Source organism: Diospyros lotus, chromosome 2, assembly GCF_014633365.1.
Source record: "Diospyros lotus cultivar Yz01 chromosome 2, ASM1463336v1, whole genome shotgun sequence".
Lineage (NCBI taxonomy): Eukaryota > Viridiplantae > Streptophyta > Magnoliopsida > Ericales > Ebenaceae > Diospyros > Diospyros lotus.
In genome coordinates, this window is record NC_068339.1 from 21,492,092 (window position 1) to 21,511,474 (window position 19,383).

Here is a 19,383-nt window from a genome sequence, read left to right on the forward strand (position 1 = left end):
TAATATATGAATCACTACAGTTGGGGGAATCCAATAATCGATTCCGATCATAGGAATCACCGATCAGCCAGGTGGCCGGCGACAATAGATGTTCAGTTTCTTTGGTATTCTAGATTAGTTTCTTTATTCTAATTCTGAACTTGTAAATGAGTCTCGAACGTGATGGGTAAATATTCAAACCCATATGTTATCCTAATTATGCAAATTATTCGTTACATAACAGCCAAGGTCCAAAGTATTTCTCAGACTGTTCTATTTGTTTTTCAGTTTTGATTTTTAAATTAATTTTTAATTTTTTATATCTATTTTAAAATTATTAAAAATACGTTCTTTTTATCTATAGCATTTTTTGAATTTTAAAAATTTTAAATGTGTTTATGATAAAAATAGTCAAAATAATTTTTTATTATTTTGAGTTCTCTTTATAATTTTTTTTATTTTTGAAAATAAATTTTTAAAAATATGAAAATAAACACATTTTTACTATTTAAAAAATTAAAAATTAAAAATAACATAAAAACAACAAAGATAATAGTGTCTTAGGTTCTGCATTTTCAATTTTTTTTAATAATAATAGATGTGAATGTAGATTAAGGCACAATAAAATAAAATCAATAGGAGAAGAAAAACTCAAGGGATGACCCTAAGAGAAAAATATTTGGGGCAAAAGGATCGATCCAATGAGCATATATCGATCCAATTACAAAGCCCACAAAAGAGCAAAATAAAAAAACTAAAGATAAAGCAAAAAGGCCAAAAGAAAAGTTTCTTGCCAAAAGATTCCAAGAGACCTCTGTGGGTCCTTGAAAAAATCTCAATAGACTTCTGCAAAAAGGGTTTTCGTGGGGTTTTCTTAGAACCAAAAATGCGCAAACAAGATAATTTTAAAAATTCTCCAAGAATCTCACAAAAAATAAGATTTATCCATAAAAGTTTAAATTTTAGTCAAGTTCAAAATATCAGTGATGTTTATTACAAACCCTTAAACTCTCTTATAAATAGGTGAACTCATATTCAGAAATGGTATATCTCTAACACTAATTCAAGAAATCTATAACAATACTTTACAATTTCAAGGGTCTGACTTAAATATGAGAATGTTTTTATAGTGAATGTCTTGTGTCCTTTGATCAATTTTTGTCTTGCAAAATGCCAACAACCTGAAGACTAATTTCCCAGCAACAAATTTTATTGTTGTGTTTGAATGACAATAATTGACACTTTTTGTGGGAATTTGATAAAAAAGCTAAAACATGCAAAATCTATAGATTGGCTCGCACGAGGTCTTAAGTAGCCAAAAACCCGAAAGAGAAACCAAATGTTAGTAGTCACCCAAACTTGCTGCGCACTCAGGAGACTCTCCCAGGAAGACCTACTGGAACCTTCAAGATAACACCTATGACTGTTTCTTGGAGTGAATATGAATAACTTCAAAGGCAACATGAAGAAAGCATCAGGGCTCTCTTGGAGATGGTAATCTTTCTCCAGACAGTCATGCCTCAATCTCCATTTCTACCCACTCTCTAGAATTATGCAAAAGATGGGCCACTACCACAAACCCTACTAGAGAGTACCCCACAAGGCCATTCCCCAGGGGTTTTTTGAAAGAGAAAAAGAGAGAGGCACAAGAGAGTCTCCCGAAGCGATAAGAAAGATTGGGCAAAGCCCTAGTTGGAAATAAAGCTAGGATAACCAGCCGTATGGAGAAAAATCCTAGGAAATAGTAGAAACCACACAATTGTGGTCTTACCAAGGCATTAACTTGAAATTGACAATTAATCTATTTCTAGCAGTCGTGAAGCTCTCAACATGAAGAAAATGATTGAATATGTGCTAGAACAAAAGAAAATGATACCCATAAAAAAAAGGACCAACATAAGAGAAAGATTCTCTTCACTCTTGAAATCATGTATAAACCCCTTATTTCTAAATTTAAGATGACCCAACTTACTATTTACTCGAGAAAAAGTGATCTGCTAGATAACAGTCAAAACTATGAGTGTGTGATGTAATTTCTATATGGTTAGGAGGATGCTATCATATGTCGACATTTCTTTTAACTCTAACTAGCTATGCATACACATGATTTAATAGCTTGATCGAAAAGTCTATCTCATCTTTTGAGCAATTGAGAAGAGAGTTCACTAATGCCTTTATTATCAACATTCAAAGAAAGAAAGATGCTACATATTTATTTAGTATCTAACAAAGTGGCAAGGAAACTTTCAAACAATATGTCTAAAGGTTCAAAAGTGCAACCTCGGACATTCAAGACTTGCAGGTGAGTGTGGCAACTCCTGCAATACTCTAAAGGATAAAGTTGGTACCATTACAAGAATCCCTCACTTTGGATAAACCCACATGTTTGGTAGACTTATTTATTTGAGACAACAAATATGTTTTGTAGGCTAAGGTAACGAGGATAGTTGGAAGAAATGAAGAAAAGGATAAAAAGAGAAAAGCAAGAGATTATGATGAAAGGACAAATAAGAGGGAAGAAAAATCCAAAAAAAATGATGACCCTTCTTGGTTCCAATTAAGAAACTATACTCCGCTCACATAATCACTATGCTCTATCTTAGCAATTGTAGAGGGAGTTACCTCATCAAATTCTCCAACAAGACTAACAAACCTTTGGAGAGAAAAAAAGAAGCTTTATACTAATTCAACAGAACTCACAAACACCCCACTGACAAATGACGTGAGTTGATGGATCAAATAGAGGTTTTGATCAGATAAGGGAATTTGAGAAGATTTGTGGACACTAAGACCCAAATTGATTAGCCTAAAGACAAGGGGTATAATCCAATGTAGAAAGAGTATGCTTGAATAAAATAACTTTTACCCTATTGTAATTTCCTTTATGTGTATTTTATTTTTTAGGACAATGGGTGCATGAAAAAGGATTAAAATCTTAGTGAACAAGAAAACCTAGCATTGGAAGTGAAAAATGCGCAAGAACAACCTAGGGCCGGGTTTGCCAAGAAGAATAAAAGGATGGACTGATAAACCTAGAATCAAAAGCACAAAATACGTGAAGCTAGATTAAAACCAAAAACATAAAAATGTGATAATGATCCAGGGTACATCATTCCCAAAAGCCTAGTATCAGAAGAACAAATATATGTTAGATTTGATTAAAATCGAAAACACAAAAGCGTGAAAATGATCTAAGAATCATCATCCATCATAAAAGTAGCATTAGAAAACACAAAAAATCTAAAAAATGATAGGGGGAAATTTTTGCATAAAAAACTCACAATGCATGAGATTGGATTAAAAATCGAAAATGCAAAAGCACGAGAATAATCTAAGATAACCCAAAATCAAAAGAGATAAATACATGAAAATGATCTAGGATAACTTAGAATCCAAAGTGATAAATATATGAGAATGATCTAGAATAACCTAGCATTAAAAGCACAAAAGAGTGAGATTAACAACCGAAAAAGTAAAAGCATGAGAATAATCTAGGGAATATCACCCAAAAAATCGAAGCGTAAAGGCATGAGAATTGTTTAAAAATCGAAATACAAAAGTGTGAGAACGGTCTAAAATCTAAAGTGCAAAAGTGAGAGATCGACATAAAATTGAAAATATAAAAGCGTGAGAATGATCTAGGGAATATCATCCAAAAAATTGAAGCGTAAAGATGTAAAAACAATCTAAAAATCAAAATACGAAAGAGTGAGAGTAGTCTAAAAATGGAAACACAAAAGTGTGAAAACAATTTAAAAATTAAAATGCAGAAGTGGGAGAATGGTTTAAAAATTGAAACACAAAAGGGTAAAAATGGTCTTGGTAATAAGAAGTTCTGTATATTAAACCAATGGGTTATAGAAAACGAAAACCTATTGAAGGTAAATGTTATAAGAATCCTTCAACCAATGAAGTCCTCCTAAAAAATGACAACAAAAGATAGTATTCTCTCTTGAAAATCTGGAGAAAAGAGTGGGGAGCAATTGATGTGTATCTAAACCAAAGTCTAGTAAAATAAACCCAATGCGAGAGCTAGGGAGAAATCAAGAGAAAAATCTAGAGAAAGGCTGCAAGGGAAAAATACTTAGGGTAAAATGATCTATCCAATGAATAGACATCAATCCAATTACGAAACCTATGAAGAAATAAAATCCAAAACTTGAAGATACAACAAAAGAGCTAAAAAAAAAAGGGGAGGGGGGGGGGCTCCAGCCCAAAAGAACAAGGAAATGTTCTTGGTTGAGTGTTTTTAGGAGAGTATTGGAAGACTCGAGCGAAAAGTGTCTCCAAGAGATCTTAATGTCTCTCAAAAAAACTCTTTGTAGGATATTCATAAAACTAAAAGTGCAAACAAGATAAATGCAAAAATTCCTCTAGAAATCTCATAAAAGATAAGATTTATCTATAAGAGTCCAAATACTAGTCAATCTTGGAATACCGGTAATGCTTATTATAAATCCCCAAATACTCTTATAAATAATTTGCTCACATTCAAAAAGAATATGTCTGTAACACTAATTCAAGAACTCTATCAAGAGTTTGACTTAAATATCAAAATATTTGCGTAGAAAATGTCTTTCGACCTCTTATAAGTTTTTGTCTTGCAAAATTCTGACGACTTGAAGACGAATTTTTCAGTTACAAGTTTTACTCGTGTTTGAGCAAAAATTATCATTGTTACTTCTGTTTTTCAATTATTTGAAAATAATGTCTATTGGGAGATAATAAGTTATAAGTTACAAATAAGAAAAGGGTGTTTTTACCCAAAAATATATATTTATGTTTATATATCGCTAAGTTAAAACAAATAATATCTTGTATGAAAATAAACTATCTTTTAATCACATCATTAATATAACAGGTAACAAGTGGACGTATAAAACAAATATCTTTTAATCACAACATTTAAAACAAATAATATCTTGTATGAAAATAAAGTATCTTTTAATCGCATCATTAATATAACAGGCAACAAGTGGACGGACGTATAAAATAATTCTCTTCAAAACATAATCTACACTACTCCTATCTTAATTAATCTCAGAAAACTCAAATGAGTTATAATTATGCTCACAAAGACTTAAATAAGTTATAATTATATAAAAAATATTAAGTTAACACTTAATTTTGATATTTAAAGCAATATTCATATAATAATATATCATATATTTATATTAATATGATACATAACATAATATATGAATATAAGAATATCACCTAAATATTAAAATTAAGGAAAAATAGAAAAAAAAATCCAAATCTTTTCGCCAATTTACAAATTTATGTAAACGTTTTAATTTTGAAAATTTTATTCCAATTGAGTGTAATTTTAGAATAATACTATTTATCTAAATTGAAGATCTATCTCTAGTCTAGGTGGCACATTTTTATTGGATAATGAAAATGTACAAGTATCCATATTTATTGTGCACACTTTTATTATCTAATGAAAAGATGTCACATCTAGATAAATAACATTATTCGTAATTTTATCTAACATTTAAAATCAATTTGGGAGGCATATGTCATTGCTAATATGGCACATCATGTCATAAAAAAAATATATAAGTGAGATCCATATGTATACATATGAAAAAATATAAAAAAAAAAATTATACATGTAGATCCCACTTTTATATTTTTTATAACATATAACTTGTCACGTCAACAATGACACACGCTTCTTAAATTGATATTAGATATTGGATAAAATTACACCCAATTAAACTAATTAAGATACAATTTTTAAAATTAAAACATTTAAAAAAATTTACAAAAAAAAGTTTTAAGGTTTTTTTACTATTTACCCTAAAAAAATTAAATATCAATCCAACATTTCTTTAAAGGCTAAAGGCATAATCAGCCCCTTCACCTTTCATCATTTAACCATTTTCCCCCCTAAACTTAAACAAGGATCTATTAACCCCTCAACTTCCAATTTTGAACTTGGTAAATACTTGGGTCAGCATGTGTGTTATACACGCGATTGAGGTGCGTATAGTTGCACCATCTTTTTCTTCCTTCTTTCTCGCCAGCAACCTGCTGCAGCACCTTTATCTTCTTCTTCTTTCCTTCTCGCCAACGACCTACCTCTTTCTTGCTCTCACTCTCTTTCTCTCTGTCGGTGATCGTCAGCAACGTGGGAGGCGTCGACCGGGGTCGGGGGCCGTTGATAGCAGCGACTGGGTGTGGGCGAGGGCAGATCTGAGCCGATAAAGTAGGAGGCGAGTAGTCGCTCGCTCGTTCGTCTTCCTCGTGCGGGTGGCCAGCTATGGCGTTGGGAGGGTGGCGCAAGCGTCAATTTGGGTTAGGGGGTCGACGATGGCTTTGATTGGGCTGTGTAGGGCTATGGCATAGGAAGTCAGTCCAGCAGGTAGGAGGACGGGCAGTCGTCTTCCTCTTCCGTCACCGGCGATAGTTTTCTTCCTCTCTCTGTCTCTCTCTCGCTCTCTCTTTGTCGGTCTCTCTCGCTCTTGCTTTCTCTCTCTGTCGGTCTCTCTCGCTATCGCTTTTTCTTTGTCGTTTCAGGCAACTATCTACCGTCGGCGCTCGACAACCCACATTAGACTGCGTGTGTAACTCACGCGCAATGCTTGATGCATTAAGGTATGTAGTTATTATAAAATTAATAATTGAGGTACATAATAAATTTAAAATTAGAAGTTGAAGAAATTAATAGGTTCTTATTTAAGTTAAAAAATTAAAATAATTAAATAATAACATGTGAGAGGGCTGGATATACCTTTAGCCTTTCCTTAAATACATACTTGACATGGACTGAAACATAAAAGTGAATCCAGTACCCTTCACATGGCATCTACACATGAAAATGTGAGATATTTTTCTTTTGTTATATTTTTTGGTGTTTTCAATACTAAATTTCCTTTCTTAAAAAAGATGGCAAAAATTATTGAAAAAGGCATGAAGTACAGGGCCACACGTGGACCCACCCCAATACTTTCTTAATTCTGAGACGTGACCTTCTATAATTATTAATTAAAGAAGAAATAAATACTTTTTTTTTTTTTATTTTAAAGCAGGAAACTTGGCAGGCTGGCTTGAGCCATCACCCGGAGCCGCCAGACCGCGGTTCAGAATTCTCGGACATCCTCCCCGGCTAACGGTCGCTTATCGCCTTATCCTACCGTTGCAGGCTGCTCATTTAAAAAATTCAAATATTCCTGCCCCTCATAGTTTAAGATAAAATTTACTTAATTTTGATATAATCATTTCCCATATATGAATATAAAAACATTATTTTATATCCCAAAAATTATCAAGCAAGTAATTATGAAACTAAATAAAAGGTTTTCCCTTTTGTCGTAAATTACGTAATTAGGCAGCCTCAGTGTGGGCCAGCCTTCATGTGTACACGTGGTGGAGGAGCCCCAACACGCTCTCGATCCGACGGTCAGATACCATCACGGCTTCCGCTCCCAACTTGTATATCAATCGAAGCATCTTCGTACGAACCCCACCGCCAGCAGATTTTCGCTTCGAAAGGCTTTCTCTAGAACCTCAAAGCCGCTCCTCCACCGGCAACAGTCGCCGGAAAAGGTAAGATTCCAACCACTGTTCGAACCAGCCCCGGACAGAAATGGCGTTTTCGAGTTCCTGGATTCTGTCTCTGAAATTTGTGCTGATCTCGGCCGGAGTCGTGTCCATCGCTATGATGTTGAAGTTCTCTGTTCCATTGATTGTAGGCTTTGCAGTAAACGATCTCCCTGTGATTTGGTCCGCTTTGGTTTCGTGGCTGAGGCCTCCGTATCTGTACTTCATCGTCAATGGCATCATCATCACCATCGCCGCTTTGTCTCGCTTCCTCCACAGCAAGAATGAATCGGAGCAATCGGATTCATCGCCAGATGAGCGCACGGATGTCGCTGTCCCGGTCTCGGCTCAGCCTGATTTCAGTGAGGTGGAGTCGCCAGCTGTATACGAGAGCGAGGCTGGGGTTTCGGAGGTGAAGAATGTAGTGGTCAACGGTCTAGAGGCCGAGGTTGAGGAAGATGAGTTCGTAATCTCGAGGTCCACGTGGACGCCGCCGAAAAGGATAAGATCACCAGAAGTTGAGACGGAGACTCTGTTTCCGATGCTGGAGAAACCCCTGGCTTCTGTTAGTGTTGCTCACCGGAAACCAATAAAAGCGGGTCCCGACGGTGAGTCAAAACTTTTCTTTTCTAATATTCGAATTTCAATATTATAGATCATTATATTTAAATCCACAACGGTTACATTCGCTGGTCACACTTTTACCATATTAGCTGGTATGTTTCCGAACCCAATCGGCAACCGTTTCACTTCCACGTTCGTATCGTGATACAAGAAACGATGTCGTTTAATGATTGCGAATCATAAAGCATGAAGCGATAAACTCTATATTTTAGCCTTGTATTTGATGAGGCTTTTAAGACCAAGGTCCAAGGCTAGTAGTTCAATCGATTCGAAGGACAACCTAGTAATTTTCTTCTCCCTGCCATTTTCCAGGTTGCCGAGCATTGAGGGTGGCAAAGCCGAAGCGGCACGAGTCAATGGAGAACACGTGGAAGATGATAATGGAGAGCCAGAACTCGCCGGCGACGGCGCGGCCCCTGAAGAAGGCTGACCAGTGGGAGAATCTGGGCCGTGAGTTGATCCCGGCTCCGCAGAATTACCAGTCCCCGCAGAGGGTGAAGAAATCCGCGACGTTCAGGGACAGGACGAACTACGAGCAGCCGTCTCCGGCGAGTTCGTCTCCCGGGTCAGGAAAGATGAGGAAGGAGCCGTCGCTGAGTCAGGACGAGCTGAACCGGCGAGTGGAGGCGTTCATAAGGAAGTTTAACGAGGAGATGAGGTTGCAGAGGCAGGAGTCGCTGAATCAGTACGTGGAGATGATCAATCGCGGGGCCCATTAAGTCAAAGCAGGTTTGAAGGATGAAGAGAAATCTAAAAACCCATCTTGTGATATTTTTCTTCTTTCTTTGTTTTCCTTTTGGTTTATAAAGATAGATGATTAGGGTTTGAATATCAAATTGGTTTGATTTTGTTTCATAGATGATTGATTATATTGGGGAAGATTAATATAGATTATACTATGAAGCTTGTAAAGGAAAGATATATCATAGTTTGTGCTGCTTTTATAGTGGATCAATGGCTGCTATTGTCTCATAATTTTCATTTATTGTTGTTTATTTTTATTTTTTTCTTAAAAAAGTGGCTTTTCGCTTCAAGATGTTCCATTTATAAAAAAAAAAAAAAATCAAATTAAAACTTGAGAACGAAATTTGTTAAAAATATTGCGTATTTATTATATAATAATTAATAGGCAGAATCAAGAATAAAATAGTAGAATTGGATTTCAACAATAGAACTGAATTTCGTAATTGACGGTCGAATTGAAAAATAATCAATTTAGAAATTTGTTTTTAAAAAAGAACTTAATTAAGACATGATAAATAATTTAGGTAAATCATTTTGAGTTAAGCACTCTGAGCAAACGATTGCAAATCGAATTAAAACGTCTTACGACGACTTGACCACAAACAAAAAGGTTATCGAAGTCAAAAATTTACAGAAAATTAAATTGGAGAAAAATCGAGTGACGACGAAATGCAACACGAATTGACTGATGGAAGTGATTGGACAGGCGGTGTCCGGCGGCCTAAGGGGTCAGTCAGGCGGGGCTGAGAGTGGTGTGCAAAGGTTGCAGATTTTCGGCTATAAATAGTCCGTGTCTTTCGTATCTGAGGTCACCAGCAAGCGAAGAAGCAGAAGGAGAGGAAAAAAAAAAAAAGAAGGAAACAGAGAGTTTTCAGGTCGCCATAGAACCAGTCTGGCATCCTAAATTCGCCGGATAGGAGAACAAGCGGTTATTCCGGGGTGTTTAGGCCTTTTCAGGAAGCGAGAGGCGGCGGAGGCAGTTGGAGAAGCCCTGGAGGCAACCGAAGGTGGTTTCCGGCAACAACTGCGGCAGCCGGAGGCTCGCTGGCGGCCAGCGGTTCGCCGGAGAAGAAGGGGGTGCGCGGGCACAAATTCCAAAACTATTGGCGGTGAGGGTGTAATTTTTGAAAAATTCTGAACTTTCCCCGGTCACACTTCAACCCCAAAAAGTTCTGGGTTATTGAACTCAAACCGCCATTTTCAGTTTATTATGGATTGACCTCCATTTTGGCTCCAATTGCACCAGAGTCTTGCAATTTATATTTTATTGCATATGAGATTGTTTTTTTTTTTTTACATAAATTGCACTACATCTCTGAAATTTATGGAATATAAAGTCTATGTTTATTATATTAAACTCAGTTTATCATTTTGCATGAATATGTAATCGTATCATTACTAACTATTATAATTTGGTAGATAAACAGAGTGATAAATTGTATTATTAAGTGGGTGATTAGCTTTTTACGCCAAACCCATCACTTGATAAATAATAAATAATCGGGTGTAAATAGTGAATGCATATTATGTGTTGAATTATATGCATAAAAGACTATATTTTGAGATGTCATTAGATGATTTATCACTTAATTAGGCATATTCAAACGTATGAACAGGTGATTCCAGAGCTTCAAATGAGAAGAAAACGTGGACGAAGGAAGATAGTTTTTTTTTTTTTTTTTTCTAATTTGTAGTTAGAATATTCTTCCAATGTAAAGTTTAGTTTCATTAATTTATCCAAATATTAGAATTAAAGTTTAGTTTCCTTAATCCAGTGTAAGGAATTGGATTATTAATTTAAAATTAATTTTCTTGGTAAAGTTCCATCTGGACTGAGTTCTGTGTAGAATTTTAATTAGTTATCTTAATTGTAATTAAAGGACTAAAGGGGAAAATTCATGGAGTAACGCGAGTTAAAAAGTTAAAAAAAAAATGCTTAAATTCTCTAAAACAATAATGCGCCTGGAACTTTATTGTTTAGTTGCGTCTTATATTGGGCTTGTTTGTTACGATTTAAAAGTTATTATTTATTACAGTCTAAAAGTTATAACTTTTAATTTCTAGATTCAAAAAAATAAAAATATAGTGTTTGTTTTAATTTGTAGAATTTTAACTTATAACTTTTATTAGCTTTTAGAAAGAGTAGAAATTAATTTTTTTCAAAGCTGGGGTACCTTAGTTTTTACAATTTTTGATTAAACGGTCACATTTTAATGACATTTTTGTGACAATTTTGCCTTTATTTTTAATAAAGAATTACCTTTCTATTCACGCAATCAAGCGTCTCTCTTCTTCACCGTCATCTCCATTTTTAGATTTCTTCATCTCTCTCGCCATCTCCATCTCTCTCTATTCACTAATTAATTTTTTTATAATACTTGAAACTTATACATATATACTAATTAATTTTTAAATTATCATTCTATAACTACTAAGAATATTATGAATAATTATATAAAAATAAATTATTTTATAGCTTATGATATCAAATACCACAACTGCTTAACTATAATTTTTGAGAAGTTGCAGTAAACAGTTTCACAATTTATTCTAAATTTTAGAAACTATAATATGAGAAGCCAAAAATTATAATTTCTCTAATTAAGTTGTAACAAACGGGCCATTCTCAATTCTTCTCACTCGTAATTTTCTTTTTCTCCATCTCCAACCACTCGTTCTCTCATCCTATTCTCTTCCTATTTTTCTTTGTAGCACCTCACTTTATTTTAGAATATTACAAGAAATATTAATTCATCTACTTAAAAGAGAATGCTCAATTGAGATTTTAAATTTGATTACCATTAGAAGACATCTTAATTGAAAATTTATTTTATGATTTATCAAGATTTATTTTCGTGACTCATTTTTTAATTAAAATATAGATTTAGTTAAATTTTGTTTTATATACATTTATAGCTGCAATATCATCATAGTGATATTTTATTATTTCTGTCCATAATTTTTTTTATTTGATTTTTTTATATAAAACTTTTATATTCATTTGTATATTTGATGGTTTGATTTTGATTTATTTTTTTATCCTAAATTCCTTAGTGAGTAATCTATTTGCGTGTACTTTATAAGCAAACGTGAGCTTTCCATTCTTTGCACCTGTAAATAATTTCGAGATTTCGCACAAATACTTAAAGACTTGTTGACAAAATCATTCACATTATTGTGCAAACAAATAAATAAAACACTCCACTGGTTCTCAAGCCCTGCATATATATACATTATTCACAACTTAAAACATAACTTATACCTACATCCAACCTCCAACGAGAGCATCACATATCCAAAATTTACTTAACCTGGCTGGCGTTTATCGAGTATATAAATTATAATGCTCGATTTATTGAAACTTGACAATGCCTACCAATTAACCCACTTGGTTTGTTAGCGACCATCTCTTTGGTTTTTAAGGTTCCTGCACTAACTTTTTAGAAAAAATAAATAAAAATAGAGGAGAAATAGACATGAGCACATTTAGTTTAGTCGGTCACAGATTTCGTGTTCGAATCTCGTTATTGGGTTCCGTGATTACCCTTTCTTACAAAAATTTTAAGATTAAACTGAAGGAAATTTTAAGACGAGGAATTTCATCTTTTGATCCTAAATAATGTGTAACATGAACATGCCGGTAAAAGTCTGTGCAAAAATTCAATTTTCTTGATTCCCTGTCTCCGGATTACGTTGGTCATGCGCGGCTACCCCGAAACAACTATTGCGGGTGCCCACCATATCCCGACCCCAGACATTATGTACTCAACCTCATGGCATCTCACCATTCTTGGTTAGCCTGCCCAACCTTTAAATAAAGACTTGTGGATCTAATTTGCTCTTAATTAAGGTAAGAATATACACTGCCGCACTCATCTAAACATTATTGTCTCAAAAATAACTCTTTTTTTTTTTTTTCAAAATTTACATTTGTACCCATAATATTTCATGAATTTTCTTAGCCCCTTAAACGTAATCAAGATGACTAATATGAGTTCCGTATGGAATGTTGTCTAGATCGAATTTTATTGAGATGTAGTATGAAAAAAATAAATAAATATTGAATTAACAATCCAAGTCCTCACATCTCGTGTTCCAATCTTTAGACAATTTAAAACAATGATAGAATATTCTAAATACAAAATTAGAAAAAAAAAGTTATCTTTTATCCGACATCTTTTCTTTCTTCCTTGGATCATCTATGACATGATTGTATATGCAGAATTAGGTGATGAACCATCTAGTGACGCATCAAAAATGATTTTTTTGTGCATATGATTAAATACATGATATGCATAAACTTTCAAAACCCATTTATGACAAACGGGTTGATAATAATTGTTTATTGATTATCAAGCGACCCAACATCATTTGGTTTGGGATAAAACACCAATTACTCCATTGATAACAATGTACCCCACATTCATCTACTATCATAATGGGTAATCATGTGACCATATATGCATGTGTGCTAATGTGCCATTAAAAATAGGTTAATACAATAAGTATAAATTTTAAGAATTTAATGTGTAATTTATGTCAATTAAACAGTCATGCTTAAGAAAATGCAAATTGCAAGGTGCTGGTGCAATTTGAAATTTAAATAAAATTAGAGATCATATGCATAATGAACAAAAAATATCAGGTATATATGTAAGACCCCAAAACTTTGGGAATAGAAATCTCTCCAAAGAGTGTTTTACCAAAATTTCATTAACATTTAATGGTGTTTTATTTAACTAATAACTTTTAATAATGGTGAAGAATAGTATACCAGCTCAAACTCACTAATTCGGTTGCTTTGTTTTTTGGTGTGTGATTTTTTAGGTTGTTCACTTAATAGCGATCACATAACATTAAAACCTTTAGATGTTGGTTTAATACTTTGATCCATCCTAAGAATTTGTCTATCTTCTCATGACATTATGATGGTCTTAAGTAGCGTCTAACAATGGCTCAGAACAATTTAAAAGGCAATGAAATCTATTCACATGTGTGAACTTATTATAATTGACGATTAATTACCTTGTAAAACAATCATTCCATTGTTTAACGTCCCAACCAAGCAAGATACATAGAATGATAAATTTACAAACTCAATAAACATATGTTTGATCTCATTAATGTGACTAAATGACACATCGAGAAACTCTTTCCCAATCATTCATTTTGTCTTAGTTAAAAACTTTCTTGTCACACTTATAATAGTAAACCATATAAGATATTCGCCTAAACAAAATGAAGGTGACGAATTCTATTCACAAGCACCTACCTCCATATATTAGCAATATAGACCACATAAGGTGAACATCCCTCCATCGCAATTGAATAGTTTGATATATCAACAAATCTTGCACATCAACACACAAGACAATTATGTCGCTTCAAGTTTAAGGATCATTATCTATCATACCATATGACCTATCATCGACATCATGTTCGATATGTTGTTCAACCAACAACTATTTACGAGTTTACTACAAACATCATATGTCATGTGGTATGTGAGTTACCACATTTTATTATTAGTATTTTATATTAATAAAAGTAATAAGCTTATGTGTCAATTTATAATTGATTAATCAGAATCTTCATCCATAAAATTTAAGAACCTAGAACACTATTAGAGAAACTCATAACATATTTTTAACAACTCAAGAATAAGAATTTTGAGAAAAAATCTAAGAATTTATTCATATACAAAATTGAAAAGTAATCAATGAATAAAGATAACTTTGTCATTAAGCATAAAAAAAATCAACTCTGAGGGATGTTATTATTCTATACTCGTTTTTAGTCATTTAGCCCACTTTTATGCTCAAGAGACTCTCGATATTTCTTTTAAATATGGTTGCTGCTTAACATCCTATTGAAGTTAAGTATTTAAAACGTCTAAAACATCATCAAAATTCATGAAAATTTCACAACAATGAGAATGCTTATATGATGACGTTGTGTAAAAATAACAACTTTAAAGGATCTCATTTGACCCTTTAAAAAATTATATAGTTTTGCTTCTATAATGATGCACTTTTGTATCTCAAGTACTTTGATGGGCCAAATCTCCACATTTTCCTACGTGGCATACAACCTTGAAAAGATAACTTGATGGGCTACAAATAATTTGATTTTATTAAGATTTAAATTTCTTAAATTTTATTTTAATTCAACTGATTTGACCAAACGAGTACACATGTTACCAATTCAAGTATATCCTTTTTGACAAAAATCGAACAGACATTAAACTAAGTTTTACGAAAATTAGTATTCCTTAGTCATCAGCTGAAATTTTCTTTTAATTTAATACATTATCTAACATTCCTTGAAAACCATCAAAACATATTAATTCACATTAATGTTCAATTTTAAACCATTTGAACATGTTTCACGAGAAAAATCATAACTAATTAAATATAGAAAAATTATTTTTCAATGATTCATGTGCGCAAAATTTTGGAAACGCATCCTAATTTTTGGAAAATATAGTTAAAGACATAACCATACACTAGAAATCTTGAGAATGAAATTTAATTTTTTATATTAGTTATTTTACAATAATATAAAAAATTACAAACTATAAGAAGGAGTTACTAATTTAAAGCACACACATAATAGTTTATATAATGAGAAAAATAATTAACAAAATATATATTTTATTTTACAAAATGAAAAATATGATTTTATGTAAATATATAAATAAATTTGTGTATAGTATATAAATATAATTATAGATTTATCTATGTAATAAAACAGGATAGTTTTTTAATTGTCTAAAATGTATAGACATTTTGATGGCTGAGATCAAATTTTGATACATTGATGGCTGGGATTAAAAGTTTTCCCGCCCAAAAGTCAGGTAGCCATCTTCCACACAACCGCCCACACTCACATATATATAGATATATATATACACTAACATCTATATACACTCGGCTATATACACAGGCACACACTCACAACGCAACCGACTCTCTCTCTATATATATACAGAGAGCAAGCAGTGGGCGAGGGAGTTGAAGGCCGAACGGTAGTCGATGGCGGACGATACAGCGGCTGGGTGCGGCGGTCGATGGTGGTCGGACGATGCAGCAGCAGGGTCGAATGGCCATGGCAGTCCGTGGGCGCAGGGTCGAACGGCGATGGTGGCCTGCGGCAGCGAACGACCGGCAGAGACGGCGGTGGGGCGGCGACTGAAAACGACCGGCGGAGACGGCGTTGGCCACGGCGGCGGCCGGCGGAGGCTGCGCGGGTGATGGCTGGTGCTGTGCGTTGCGTTGCAGGAAAAAGAATCGGGAGGAAGAAGATGAACAGAGAAGGGGAAAAAAATAAAAGAAAATATATTTTTTAATTAATACATTGCTGTGCACAAACTCCAAATTATTAATTAATACATTGCGGTGGTTGCTGTGCACGTTCCATTAATTAAATAAATGTATTTTTATAGGTGCATGTTCCATTAATTAAATATATTTTTTATTGTTGTGCACGGAATGTATTTTTTATGTGTATTTTTATAGTTGTAATCTCTGTGTGTATGTATGTTAATGTATTGGATTAATTAAATATATTCTGTGTATATATTTTCTTTGTGTGTAACTGTCAATTAAATTTTATGATAGAATATTTTTATTTTTTATTTTAAAATGTCACTATATTCTATAAAATTTTTCATAATTATCTATCATTATATATTTTAAAAACTTCAAACCCAAAACCAAACAAATTTTACCCATAAGCCCTCTTAACCCAACAAAAAAATATTGAATTTATTATGTAATCAAAATGTATCATGCAAACTATCAATCAAAGAAAATGAGTATGACATTGAGTTCAGCTATGATTTTATGTTTAATAACAAAAATTAATTTATCATATAGGACATTTGTAAATAATTAAAAATAATCTCTTCATAAAATAAAGATAAAATTAAATATAAAAAAATCCTCTTATTTTAAAATATGTAAAAATAACATTATTATTATAATTATCATCTATATAGTAAAGAAGAATATTTAAAAATATGTAAAATATTTCAAAGACACATTTCAATGGCTGAGATGAATTTTAAATATATATCAATGGTTGAATGATGTTCCCACCCATTCACTCCCTCACTCACGGCCTCTCTCTCTCCCTTTGTCTTTCTCTCTCTCTCTCTCTCTCTCGCATATCCACTCACCCACCCCTCACTCACTTCTTCTCTCTTACAAACCCACCCACTCATGCCATCGACAAGTGCAACGGCGGTGGGAGAAAGGGAGGGCGAGCTGTGGGTAGGGGGGCCGACGAGTGCGACAACCACTTACTCCCTCACTCATTGCCTCACTCTCTCTCCCTTTTTCTCTCATAGACCCACCCACCCATGCCATCAACAGGTGCGACGGCAGTGGGGGGTCAGCAAGTGTGATGGCAGTGAGGTCTACGGGAGGGACGCCGCCATGTGGGGGCTGACGGGTGCGACGGCCACTCACTCCCTCATTCATTGCTTCTTTCCCCTTCTCTGTTGCACCCTCTCTCCTATTCCTTCATTGCCTCTTTCATTCTCCTTTTTTTTTTCCTCTCACAAACCCACCCACCTATGTTATCGACGGGTGCGACAGCGTGAGGGGGGGAAGGGAGGGTCTACAGTGAGTAGGAGGGCTAGCAAATGGGGGCGAGGCATTGCGAGAGATGGCAGGAGGGCGATGGAGGTCTAAGATGACCCACGGGCCCCCGACCGGCCGCTGTCAGGGGCTCCAAGGGTCCCTGGTGACGATCGGTATGTATTGTTTGATATTTAATTTATAATTTAATGTATTCAAGTTGTAGAACACTTAGTAATATGCTTTATTATATAGATTTAGTAATTTTTTTATTATAAAATGTTAATAATTTTATAATAATTTTAATTTCTATATTTTATTCAATATTTACAATTTTTTATAATACTAATAAATATTATTATATTTTAATATTAATATTATTTACTCCGTGCCTTCGGGTATATGCTAGTATATCTATATAATAAGACAATTGTTTTAAAAAATGTCTTGATAGATGTCAACTGGAAGGCTGAGATCAATTTTAAGTGAAAAATTAATGATTGAGAATATATGTTCGCACAAACCAAACACCCCCCTCCCCCGCCCCGCCAATTTCTGTCTCTCTCATAGTCTCACCCCTCCCTCTCTCTCACTCACTCTTTCTCTCTCTCTTTCTCCCCTATGTGTCCTTCTTGTCGCTGCTCGCCATCGCCTTGCAATAAGTCTCCCATCCTTTCTCTCTCTCTCTGTTTTTGTGTCTCCCTCTCTGTGTTGGGTGGGTTAGTTGTATACACAGTATTGGGTGGGTTAGTTGGGGTCTGACTGCCTCTCCGCCTCTCTTTTTTGCTACCAGAGGGGTGGGCGGAACAGGGGGTGGGAGGGGAGGGGGAGTTAAGGGTGGGAGGGGAGTTACAGCAGCCGACGGTCGCGATTGGGGGGGAACCCGACAGGGGTTAAGGGAAGTTATAGCAGCTGTCGGCCGTATCAGGAAATGGGGGGCACCTGCACGGGTCAGCCCTTTCTGTAAATTAAGAAGACAATCCAACAAAGGGATAGAGACTCTATGTGTGGCAAGTGCTGTTGACCTCATCAGTACTCAGACACTCTAGATTACCGTGGACCAATATTATTTGTTTCTTTCTACTTTTTGTTTTTTTATATATATATATCTATATATATGTGTGGACAACTATATATGTTGGAATACATTTCAGTGACAACGTCACATATTGAAATGAATCATTCAATATTTTTTTAGAAAATATTTTTAATGTTTTTTTTAATGTTGCTTTGCTTTATGATGTACACCAATTAATTAGAAAATATTTTGGCCTTTTTAATTGTTAGGGTTTAATTAGGACTTTTCATTTTAATATATGCTGCACGTCATTTTGTTTAATTAAATTTATGTGGAATCTGGAATGTTCAGACCTATACATGCGCATGGTTATCTATATACATATATATAAAGAAGCTCTTTAGCATATATAAAGCCTACCGGGAGTGTGGTTGCCTATAAAGAAACTCTTTAGCATACGATTTAAATGCTCAGACCTCAATAATTATTTAAGATATCTATATATAAGATGTAAAAGGGAAAGTTAGGTATGTATATATATATATATATACACACACATTATTCTCACTCTTAATTCTCTGACTCATAGGCCTGGGTCCATAATATCCACACACACACACACATATATATATATATATAAGTGTCCAAAAATATGCTGTTTAGTTGTAATTCTATCTCCCTTTTGTTTTCTTCACATCAAATAAAACTTAACCCCCTTTAGCATCATCATTACAGGTAAAAGCAATTGACAAGTTTGTGGCTGTTTTTCAACTTCTACTTACCCACTTGCGGCATTTAGTTCACGAGAGAGAGATTCTAGAATTCTAATTTCTAACCCTAATTGTTACATGCGCATGGAAAAGGAAAAGAGATAATGTTACTTCT

The 19,383-nt window shown here is 34.2% G+C and overlaps 1 protein-coding gene across 1 annotated transcript; it reads left to right on the forward strand.

The window, feature by feature from the left end:
- Positions 1-7,429: 7,429 nt before the first annotated feature.
- On the forward strand, positions 7,430-9,121 carry LOC127795385 (uncharacterized). The gene is made up of 2 exons (XM_052327031.1): positions 7,430-8,138; positions 8,467-9,121. The coding sequence occupies exons 1-2, from the start codon at positions 7,577-7,579 to the stop codon at positions 8,871-8,873; spliced, it is 969 nt and encodes a 322-aa protein (XP_052182991.1). The 5' UTR covers positions 7,430-7,576; the 3' UTR covers positions 8,874-9,121.
- Positions 9,122-19,383: the final 10,262 nt, after the last annotated feature.